Source organism: Macrotis lagotis, chromosome 1 (assembly GCF_037893015.1).
Source record: "Macrotis lagotis isolate mMagLag1 chromosome 1, bilby.v1.9.chrom.fasta, whole genome shotgun sequence".
NCBI classification, from domain to species: domain Eukaryota; kingdom Metazoa; phylum Chordata; class Mammalia; order Peramelemorphia; family Peramelidae; genus Macrotis; species Macrotis lagotis.
In genome coordinates this window covers 750,275,322-750,287,594 of record NC_133658.1, presented here as the reverse complement: position 1 = coordinate 750,287,594, position 12,273 = coordinate 750,275,322, and the positions used below count along the sequence as shown (strand labels likewise).

The following is a 12,273-nucleotide window of genomic DNA, read 5'->3' as shown; positions in this document are numbered from 1 at the left end:
ATATGCAACATTCTGCCCTTCTCGAAGAACTAAAAGAAGAGTAAGTTTAGTGATTATTTATAAAAATATTCATTTAAAAGTGAGAATATCTTGATCATTCATTTCTGTATGGAAAATTACTCAGAGACAGAGAACCATCTGCTAGGAGCACTCATATATTTGTACATGCAGACAAACTGGCTGCAAGCAAGGCTCCCACAGAGCCTACTAGGATGGGTATCTTTCCTTTACCTTATCACAATACTGACAGAAATAATCACGGTTGGGTTTGATGATAGGCAGAGTTAACTCAGGCACTTCTTCTATCTTCATATCTGGGTGCCTCTTTGATAAATGGTTCACCTAAATGGAGAGAGCAAAAGAGAGAAGAGATCCTCTTAGGACCAGTGGTGAGTGAACATCTCTGATCTTGGACACTAGGAGCTGGAGTTCTCTGAAGCAATGCACAAACACACTAATGCATTTGGTCAGAACCAGCAGCACCAGACCCATCTGACCCCAAGGGGTTAACACTCACTTGCAGCCAATTGCTGAAGGTGAACTGGGTCACTGTGGATCCCATTAACAGTCGTTGGCTGAAAGAATTGCTGTTGGAGAAAGCAAAATTACACTTGCATGAATTTCCTTTGGTGAACTCTCCTGAAGCAAACTTATCTTTCATTATTTAGTGACCAGTCCTTCTGAGAACACTGAGGAGGATATAAAGGCTCTGAATTTTAAATGCCACCACATATTTTTTTTTTTTTGCCTCCTGGCAACATCATTTTCTGCAAGTGTAATAAGGTCAGTAATGAATTCTCAGCCACAGAATGTCTATCCAGTTGTTTTCCCGAGACCAGGGTTCATATACCCTACCTTGAGAGGCAAGGTTCCCCCAGTAATATTTTACATCTAGGAGAGAACAATTCAAAAAGAGAAAGACAAATAAAAAAGGCAAAAGGAAAATAAATCAAAAGATATCCAAAAAGAAAACAAAATGCAAAGAGAATGAAAACAGAGAGAGAGAGAGAGAGAGAGAGAGAGAGAGAGAGAGAGAGAGAGAAGTAGAAAGAAATACCAAGTATTGAATAGTAGCAGCTAAAGTAGGGAGAAAATAAATGGGAAGAAATAAAGAAAAAAGAGGAAGGAAGCAAAAGGCTGGAGTCGTTTTTCCATCAGTTTTCCAGTACTCCTTGAAAACAATGAACACCTGCAGATAAAATTAATTTAGTGCTGGAATGCAAAAAACCATTGCTGGGAGCAAACAATTTTGACAATGAGATTAGAAGACCAACGAGGCCCACAGGTTTAACACTAACCAGCATGCCTCGCCTCCGGAAGCCCATCATGCATAAACGACACTTGAACGTGAAGCTGTCATAATCTGTGGAGGCGATTCGAGGCTTGAAGGTCTTGGAACGGCTGATTCGGTCAGCCTTCTTGGCTTCTCTCTCAGGGTTATGCATCCTTTGCATATGCTCCCGTAGTTTGTCTTTTCGCTGTTTCAAGAGGAGAGAGAGAGAGAGAGAGAGAGAGAGATGAAGTAACAAAACCACACCTCAAATTTTATTATTTAACATAGTGGCCAATATATATATAAATCACTTAATATATGCTAATGGACAGACTGACACTGGAAAAGAGAAGAGGTACAAATATCAAAGACAAGATGCATATATTGTTAGAGTCTGAAACTCACTAAAAACTAGTTCAAAGTGTCTGAAAACTATTCTATCAAAAATGGCAATTAACTGAGGTCTGGTTTGAATCAAATAAACTGTTGTGTGAACATTGATTTTGAGGGGAAAGCTTTAGCTATTAATCACAGGACCTCTGGTGACATGGGGAATGAGTCTGTTCTGGTGATATGGAGAATGAGTCTGTTATTATAAAAAAGATACTAAAGGAGATAAGCTTAAATTATTTATATTCCTCATTTTTCTCCAGAATAACAAGCATCTTCACAAGCACAAGTCTTTATTCAACAGCATATCATGTGATGCAAATAAGTATTTCTGTTATTTACACACTTAAAAATTGAAACCAATAGATCAAATCTTTGCCTAAGATCACAAATACTATCAGCTGTAAAATGGAGCATGCAAAACTCTAGGTCACTCAAAAAGGAGTGAGGAGACCTGGTCTAATCATGCAAATAAGAATGAACTCAAAAGACCAAGGGAAAAAACCTTGACTGTGTCAAGACTTCCATAAAACCTAAAAACTACAACATCTACTACTAAATTTCAGGCATATTTTGTGATACCTAGTGAGAGTTTTTGCAATCTTAATATTTTCAATATTTTTACAAACAAAATGCAATCCTTTATACATATGTCTCTCTCTGATGTGGTCCATAAACACTAAACTATATGTCATCTGGTTCATAAATTTAAGATAATAAAGAATACTAAATACCAAGAAAGCCTTCTAAATCAAAGTAACTGATGATTTCAACTTTGAGAAAATAAGATGCTGAAGCTGACTAGGAAAAAGGAATCAAATTAATGAAATGGAAACAGTGACAACCCTTAGGAGAAAATGAACTAAATATCTGTCATATAGGGAAGATAGGGAAGAGAAGACCTGCATAATCTCATGGTAACCCTGACTTTGGAAGGGCAGAATTCAGAGTTCAGGGGCGATTGGTAGAAAGGCTCCCATTCTAAAAAGGGAATCAAGTCAAAATGATGGGAGGCTCTCAAGACAGAAATTCTGATGATACAAATAGACTAATATGATGAGGAAAAAGATGATGGATTTGAAGAGACCAATGTGACCAACAAGGGAACAAATCAATCAACTCATAATTTTAGAGACATAAGTTAAATAGCAAAAACATTCAAATTTGAACTCATTTTTATTTAAACCTGTTATTGTTCCTAACCTCCTTACTAATCATCAAATTCTTAAGATACTGAGGCTCAAAGCTTCAGTCTTTTCTTCTCTCACCACCACCATCTACCATGATCTAGCCAGTTGCTATACCCATCCAGGTCTATCATTACTATATGTGTTACTTGCTCTATCTTCTTCACTCAAACTCAGAACTTCTAATCACATGCAAAACTATTTACATTGCCACCATCCCACATCTCATCTATTTCAATTGCCTGAGCAGTCTTCCCAAATCCAGGCACCTTCCTTTCCAATCCATTCTAACCCATCCAAAATAGTCCTCCCAGAACACTGTACATAGTAACAACATCACTGTGTGATGATCAACCATGACAGACTTAGCTTTTCTCAGAAATACAATGATCAAAGACAAGTCTAAAAGATTCATAATGGAAAATACCGTCCATATCCAGAGATAGAATTATGGGGTGTTAATGTAGATCAAAGCATACCATTTTCACTTTATCTTACTTTTGTTTTTGTTTTTTTCTTGTTTTTCCCTTTTGTTCTGATTCTTCTCAAACAATTTGACTAATATAGAAAAAAATCTAACATGATTGTTCATGTATAACTGACATCAAATTGTATACTTTCTTGAGGAAAGAGAAGGAAAAAGGGAGAAAATTTTATAAAAATGAATGTTGAAAATTACCTTTACATGTAATTGAAAAAATACTGAAAATATTATTAAGATTAAATAAAGAAAATAATACCTTCCCAATACCTAATTCCTGACCCACTTATATTCTTGCTGAAAAACCCTTGGACTCCCTAGCAGCTACAGAATAAATTACAAACTCCTTAAAGTTAACCTCTTAAGACCTTCCTTAAAATAGTAAGAATCTACTTTTCCAGATTGATTTCATAATTTTCCTTTCCCATAGACCTATTTAATTATTTATATGTATATGTGTTTGTTTTCTCCCACTACTAGAAGCACTGGACTGACTATACCTTCCCCTTTAGGGCAGAGGACATGTTTTTCACCTCTCTATTCTCACTCCTTAGCAGAATATGTTGTATGTAATATAGTAAAAGTTGAACAGAGGTATGTTAAATTGAATTGAAGATGACAGTAAGTCACCAAAAGCATTTATTAAATGGCTATCACTTAGTCAAGTACTGTGCTAAGCCCTGGGGATACAAAGCAAGGCAAAAGCCATCTCTGCTCTCAAAGAGTTTACAGTCTAATGAGGCAGACAACTATCTACACGCAAAGCAGACAAAGAGACCTGCAGATAATCTCAGAGAAGGACTGGCATTTGAGGAAAACTGGGAAAATGTTCTTGTAGACGATAGGACTTGAAGGGAAGTCAGGAGGTAATGATTGCAATGAATATAGTAGAGATGAGGAAAACCCAGTGAAAGGACATGGAAGCGGGGGTGGCTAGGTGGCGCAGTGGATAGAGGACCGGCCCTGGAGTCAGGATGACCTGAGTTCAAATCAGGCCTCAGACATTTAATAATTTCCTAGCTGTGTTACCTTGGGCAAATCACTTAAAACCCCATTGCCTTGCAAAAAAAAAAGGGGGGGGGTTGGGGGGGCATGGAAGCTGAAGATGGTGAGGAAAAAGGCAGGAAGACCAGTGTGACCATAACTTAGAATACATGGTAGAGAATAATGGGTAAAATGACTAGAAAAGGAAAACATGTGTTGGGAAAGACTATCAATTAGAGGATTTCAGGTTTGATCCTGGAGCTGATAAGAGTGCCAGTGAAGCTTACTGATTGGGGGAAAGACCTGGTCAGACACAAACTCTAAGAAAATCACTTATCAGCTTAATAGAGGACAAACTGAAGTGGGTAAAGAACAGGGAGATCAACCAGGGAGACAGGGAGATCAACCAGGTTACTGTAATAGTCTAGGGATGAGATACCATGGTGGTAGACGTGTCAAAAGAGAGAAGGGGTCACATATGAGATGTCAGAAAGATAGACTTGACAAGACTTGGCAAAAGATTGGATAAATCAGGGAGAGAAAGTATGAGGAGTCAAATATGAAAGTGGTGCCCTCAGTAATAAGAAAGTTAGGGAGTTGGGAGAGGTCTGAGATCACTACATTTATAGCTACCAGAAACTTGATTGGATGAAAAATATGGGCTGAATAAATCTCAAAGAAAAAGTAACTAGGCAGCAAGTGGTGATAGAGGAAAATGTTTGGAAGTGGCAAGAAGGAGTAAAGACTATTCTAATTCCCCCACCATGACCAGTGAGTTGGGGGACAGAAAAGGGTATGAGTGAAAGTATAACTGGTATTAGAAAGAGTGGCCAGGGTTCTTATGACATAAGCCAGGTCTCAGTGAGTACCCGAAAATGGAAAAAGTTAGAAAGGAAAAGATTTAAAAAGAAAGCAAGTTTGTTAACTATAGAGCAGACATTCCAGGGAGCACAGTGGAAGGCAGATATGGAGTAGGTCACTGGTGAGGGATGGGGGAGGGTCTAAGAGGAATATGGCAGCAAAAGTGGGGGACAGGGAGTGGGATTTGTTCAATGACAGCTAAGGATTAAGAATCACTCAATTGGGGAGAGTATAACAGGGTAGAAATATGCTAACCATTGAAGAATGAGTTCAGGTAACAACTGTTGACCAACTGCCACCAACAGGCAAGGAAGCACAAGAGCCCTAAGAGTGGCAGCACTCCACAGAAAAGCCAGTCCTGCTTCCAGCCAAGATGTCACAGCCATCATTGGGATAAGTGTATCCTGTGGATGAAGGGGCAGCCATCCCCACCAACTGCCACCCAACTGCCACCCACAGGGCAGGCAAGCCTGCCTGGAAGAAGAACAGAAGGCAATGTGTGCCAAGCAAGTCAAGCTATCCCTGCCAACTCCTGACCACCATCTTCTCTCAAACATTGACAAAGCCCAGGCCCCAAACTCTAGAGCCTTGGGAAGAGCAATGCTTCTAGCACAGCATCCTCAGCCATCATTCTGGGATGGCTGGAAGCCCCATGGAGATGCAGCCCAACCACTGCTCCTGGAGCTGCTGCAGCCCAACCACTGCTCCTGGCGCTGCTGCAGCCCACAGCTACTGAAGGCCCCAAAAAGAAAAATCCTTGGCATTTAAAGAGGAGGCATTACCATATGCTTTACCGCTACATGCTAAGGGTCTTTTGGTCTGACTAGCAACTGAAGCCTTCCATATCTGCTGTCTCCATTAGAATGTGTGCTCCTGGGGTGGCTAGGTGGAGCAGTGGATAGAGCACCGGCTTTGGAGTCAAGAGTACCTGGGTTCAAATCCGGTCTCAGACACTTAATTACCTAGCTTGTGTGGCCTTGGGCAAGCTACTTAACCCCATTTGCCTTGCAAAAAAAAAAGAATGTATGCTCCTGGAGGACAGAGGTTGTCTTACTTTTCTATTTCTGTCCCCAGCACTTAGCACAGTGCTTTATATATAGTAAGCACTTAATAAATGCTTTAAAAATTTTTACTTCATTCAATCAGTATCAGTGACTAGAGAGAAGTTCATTGAGGGAAAGAGAGGATTATAGACATTTCAGGGCCTTCCATCAATGCCCAACTTTGTGACAGGTGGTGACATTGAAGCCCTTGGGTTCCAGGAGATTCTCCTCACAGCAGGAGGAAGCACAGACAAGAGAGGAAGCAGAAGCTGGCAATTCAATTTGGCTCTGGTTTGGAAAGTGCTAAAGAAGACCTAGAGCAAAGCCAGAAGCTAAAGGCCTAAGGCCTAGATAAAAGCTGATGCAGAACACCCTAGGAAGATGAAGGAGCAAGTAGGAAGGGGACTGAGAAAGGCAGCAGAGGCCACAGACAGGCAGGTCACAGGACAAAACAACATTCACTGGGAAGTCAGGAGAAAAGACAAAAGGCCACAGGCCACAGGCCAACAAGAGCATTAACAGATGAAGTCAAAAGAATGGCATAATCCTGTAAGGATATCAGGAAGACTTACATCCATTATAAGTTGAGGCTTTCATAAATGCTAAACAAATAAATGATCAAAGATGAGTTCTAACTCATGCTGGGTAAAAATGCCCATCAATAAACTGACAAACATGTACCTAACAAAGAAAAGTCCATATATGGCTATAAATAATAAAGAGAATAACTACAAAGTAGTGAAACATAACAGGCACCAGCAGCCAAGGAGCTCAGGAAAGGCTTCATGAGAAGGTGGTGCTTGAGTTGTCTGTTGAAGGAAAAGTAGGATTCTATGAGACATGGCTGGCATGAGGACAATCAATGGAAACTCAGAGAAATAAGGAATGACAGATCTGAGTGATAGGGAGAAGGCTGGCATAGCTAGATCACATAATGAACAATATTCAATAAGATTGAAAGGATGAATTGAGACAGATTGTGAAAAGCTTTAAAAGCTAGTCAGAGTAATTTTTATTTTAAACTAGAAGCATTAAGTAATCAAGGAAAACCATATCAGCAGCATTTTGCAGAATGATGAAAGATTTGAGGAAGGAAGATCAATCAGAAGGCTGCAGTAGTAATCCAGGCAAGAGGTGATGAGGGATGGATGTAATGAGATTAAATTAAAGAGAAATAAATATAAGGTACTACCCTGGAGCTCCAAAAATCAACTATATTAGTACAAACCTGAAATTTGTTTAGGCACCAATTAGTGTAAAAAAGATGAAGTTTTAAAAGACTGTTAGCTCAAGATGAATGAACAGTATAATATAGCAATCGAAAAAGATAATGCAATCTTAAGCTAAATTAATTGAATTATAGTGTTAGAAAATAAACAATAGTCTCACTATATTCTTCCAAACAGATGACAACTGCATCACTGAGTTTGGTTCAGGGCACCATATTTTAAAATAATTTTTTGGGGGAGGGGTGTTGGTATGGGTGGGGATGGGGGCGGGGGGGAACATGGAGCCAAAATGGCTGAGAAAAGGTGGGAACACTTCTGAGCCCTCAAACAACTTTAAACAATGCCTCAAAACATATTCTGCAGCAGCAGAAAGCCCAAAAGGTCAATTTTCCAGTCCAAGACAACTTTGAAACTTGGCAGGAAAGGTTTATCAGATCAGGGTGAGAGCAGGGCATGGTTCAGTGCAGGCCAGGCCACAGCAAACCAAGAGTAGACCTTGGGGCGACCGACAGCCAGCTGTGTCAGCATTCCAACATTGCTACAGAGAATGCGACTATGATGGGCTGGCAACACTGTTAGAACTCCAGACATACACTTGCCAAAAAGACTATTCTATGGAGAACTCACACAGGGCAAGTGTTCACATGTGATGCCAGGCCACCCTGAAGGTCTCACTGAAGAACTTCATGGGAAGCATGGGAGACACTGGCACAGGACCACCCAGTATGGTGTGCCCTAATCAGTGAGGGTGCTGCTCTCTATGTGGAAGGCAGAATGGAAGCAGCACAAAGGAAACGTGGCATATGTAGGTTTAGAGTTGTGTCCAACTTGTACTAGAGCATTCTGAGCTGCTATTGGTCTTATCAGTCACTTACTCGACACACTGTAATTTGTCTCAAACATAGTGATGTCATTTTTGCTCTTCTTCAATAAGGAAGGCAAGAATTATAACCATGGAGCAGCAGCAGTCCAGATGGTAAAAGGGTCTGACAATTGGGCAGAAGGAGATTACGGGGTCCCTTTACTGATTCTAGGTGCAAGACTCTGTTGCATTGCCAACACATGAATTCTATGACAAGGTCCTAGGATGAGGAAGAGTACTTGAATACCAGAGCTCATGCTGCAGGGGAGTGGAGATTCTGGTCACACAGTTCCAAGGTCAAAAAGAGTACTTTTGTTCACTCACAGACCACAGCACAGATCAGCAGAGTAGTAAATATACCTCTCCTTACATTATAACACCTTGGAAGAATTAAAAACTTAGCCCCAGAACTAGCTCTGAAAACAGTCATACAAAACACCTAAAGCTTGGAACAACATAGGAAGTTGAAAGTCAAGAAATAAGTTGGGAAAATGAGTAAACAACAAAAAATGTGACCACAGAAAGTTACTATAGTAATAGAAAAGATAAAAACATAAACTCAAAAGAAGACAACAAAATCAAAATTGCTACATTTAAAGTTTAAAAGAAAATTCTGAATTGGTCTTAGACCCAAAAAGAATTTCTATAAAGTTTCAAAAGGGATTTTAAAAATCAAAAGAAGGGGAAAATTGGGAAAATGTTAAAAAATAATCACTTAAAAAAGAGTCTAAAGCTAAGTAAAGGAGGCACAAAAAATGCTGAAGAAAATAATAACTTATAAAACAAAACAGGCCAAAATTATGGTAAAAGAGGCACAAAAATTCACTAAAGAGAAGAACTCCTTAAAAAGCAGAAGAGGTCACATTTGGAAAAAGAGGTACAAAAATTCAATGAAGAAAAGAACTTAAGAAATCGAATTGGACAAGTGGAAAAGGAGTTACAAAAGTACCCTGAAGAAAATAATTCCTTAAAAATTAGAATTGAGCAAGTGAAAGCTAATAGCTCTATGAGATGTTAAGAAACAATAAAACACAGAAGAAAGTTGGAATCTCCAGTAGCAGGGGAACAAAAGGAAAGCCCAGAATAGAGGAGTGTTCAATGATAAGGATTTGTTATGTTGGAGACAAGTTCCATAATCAGATATCACAAGGAAGAAAGATAAAATTCAACTCCCAAGGCTCTGAATGACTGATCAAATACCATCTGAATCATGTCTCAGCTCCTAGGGCATCATGATATGGTCCCATCTCAGGATACCACTGCTCTAAATGGGACAACAAATCTCAATGAAAAGAAGTAGATGTGATATTTTATCCTTCATTCTCAAAGAATACCATGACATCAGGGAGGTGATGAATCAGATTTGAATGATTCATGCTGTGCTAAGTCACCAGGCTCACTTTCTCCTCCAGAGTCATTTGGTTTCAGTGACCAGAAATGAATCAGGATGACTGGAGAAGCCCAGGGTGCTAGGCGGTTGGGCTTAAGTGACTTGTCCAAGGTCATACTGAGTTAGTATCAAGTTTCTGAGGGTCAGATTTGAACTCCAGTTCTCCTGACTCCAAGACCAGCACTCTATCCAGTGCACCACTTAGCTGATCCAGAGAAGTAGATAGCTTTCAATTCAACGTAAGGAAAAAGTTCCTATAATTAAAGTCACCCAAAATAGAATAAGAGGCAGGAAATTAATGTCCTATCACTAGAGTTCTTCAAAGGCTGGATAGAATGAAGCCTAAATGTCATCTAAGATCCCTTCACACTTAAGGATTCTATAGTTCTAGGATTCCAAATTTAAGATAATATCTTTTCAAAAAAATTTTCTTTATTCAATAAAATACAACAAAAGCTTGTCACTGAGCATTCAGAAATCAAAATTACAATCATTTGTACATAGGTGTTAAATTGGTAAACTGAACATGTATTATTTCTACCTCATTTTAAAAAAAAGTACATTCACAATTATGTGTTTATATGCAAATATATATATAAAAAGATAAAAGATGAAAAAATATAAAGCTGCAGTGTAAGGAAAGAATTAAAATACTAAAATGCTAGTCTTTACCTAGTACTGACTAAATTGGCATACTCTTCCTATGGGAAAATATTTAAGATCTGAAATATATTCGAGAGTCAATCAAAGGGTCAATAGTTTTGACAACCATTTGACAATGATCTAAGAAGGAAAAATCTTCAGGTAGTGCCTAATTCCAGTACCTTAAATTGCTTCCCACAGGTAGAACACAGGAAATCTTTCCGGTCTGAGTGTCGGAGCATATGGAGCCGCAGTTTGTCAGGACGGCAGAAGGCTTTGTCACACTCTGTACACTGGTAAATCTTTTCTGAGTGGAAGCTGCGGACATGTTTCTTCACCTAGCAATGAAAAACTTAGTGAACTTAGTGTCAAAGACATGGCAGAGTGAGAGGGAATGAGCAACACTAGGGGGAGCTCCACATGTGACAAGTCTTAAATCAACCTGGCATACAATCACACAAATTGCTGGCTGGCTTCAAATCACAACTGAAATCCATACAACCTTTCTCTCCTTCCTACTTATCACCAGCACAAGAAAATCTTTGCATCTGGACTCAGAATTAATGCATCCTCTCTTAAAACAGGAGAAGTGGACCGATTTTTTCAGTCTCCCAAATTAATGGAACTACAAATAAATCCTTACTTGCCTTTAGGCAGTGGTAAAAGAAATAAATTTTATATTTTTACCTAATTATCTCAAAAGTTTAGAAATCAAAGTTTTATTTGTTATTAGTTTATTTAACATTTGGTTTTAATTATTAACAAAGAAGAATATGAATAATTAAAAGTTCAAGATTTATTCTAAAGAAATTTCTTTAACTTATTTTGGACTACCCTGCTTCTTTGAAATTGTCCTGGGGATGTTGTTATATTTCTGTATTAACTTTCAAACTATTAAGTTGAAAACTTCCACCTTGTAACTGAACAGTCTTGGTACAATAGCAAACAGAGTCAACATTATTCAGTTAGTTTAAGTCCTAATTGGTCTTAACACACTTGATATTTTAGATGCCCTTTTGTGTTTGGATTTTGAAGTCTAGTATAGTTTTGCGGGGTGGGTATCTGGGTGGATATTTATTGCTTATTTTATAATCTGAATTTATATAAAATACATTCCAGCACGACTAGTGAGATGAGCACTGACCTGTGCGGCTTGATGAAATAAAAATGTTTTTGTCTTGACAAAAAGACATTTTTAAAGAAATAGACGAAATGTCATGTGCAAGGTATTCTCAAACTCCTAAGAATAACGGTCTCTTTTTATAACCAAGAGAAGGGAAGAAATTTACTCAGTGTCTCAGGCTCACCTGAATGAAATCTGGAAAGCGTTTCTTACATGTTGGACAGGTGAAATAGCCATCATTGATATGAATAGCAACATGGTCTTTCAGCAAGTCCAAGCGATCAAAGGACTCTGGACAGAAGATGCAAGAATAAGTCTTCTGATCTGAATGGAACTTCATATGGCTCTCCAGAGATGAGCTGCTGATGAAACCCTTGTTGCAGATGTCACAAGTTAAAGGGCAATTTCCTTCCCTCCCATGGAAGCGCAGGTGTTGATCCAGCTTGTCCTTTTCACGGAAGGCCTTTCCACACTGCAAGCACTTAAAGGGCCGGAAGGATTTTCTAATGAACAGATGTTGAAGAGCCGCATTCTGAAAGACAGAAGGCAACATGGTTTTTTGGTGGAATACAGTAAGAGTACAAGATGCTTGACATGCATGTGGGCTACCCAGGACTTGTCCATTAACAAACAAAAGGAACACAAATACCTCAGAGACAAGTGTCAGATGAGATGATGCACATGAAACACTTTATAATCTTTAAAGTAACTTTCAAATCAGTGACTATTAATATGAAAACAATTAGATTTTGTTGAAGAAAACAAGAAAAATTTCTAAAACTTTTTTAAATCAATGCTTTCTTAGTGC

The 12,273-nt window shown here is 38.8% G+C and overlaps 1 protein-coding gene across 6 annotated transcripts in view; it reads right to left on the bottom strand.

Annotated features, from left to right (window-relative positions):
• The window catches only part of PRDM10 (PR/SET domain 10), a 150,567-nt gene that overhangs the window by 33,822 nt on the left and 104,472 nt on the right, over positions 1-12,273 (bottom strand). For all 6 annotated transcript variants that reach the window (XM_074216304.1, XM_074216305.1, XM_074216303.1 and 3 more), the window contains exons 12-15: positions 11,650-11,997; positions 10,525-10,680; positions 1,299-1,478; positions 232-342 (exon numbers count right to left, since the gene is read on the bottom strand). In XM_074216304.1, coding sequence (XP_074072405.1) covers positions 232-342; positions 1,299-1,478; positions 10,525-10,680; positions 11,650-11,997 — 795 coding nt within the window. The remainder of the gene's footprint in view (positions 1-231; positions 343-1,298; positions 1,479-10,524; positions 10,681-11,649; positions 11,998-12,273) is intronic.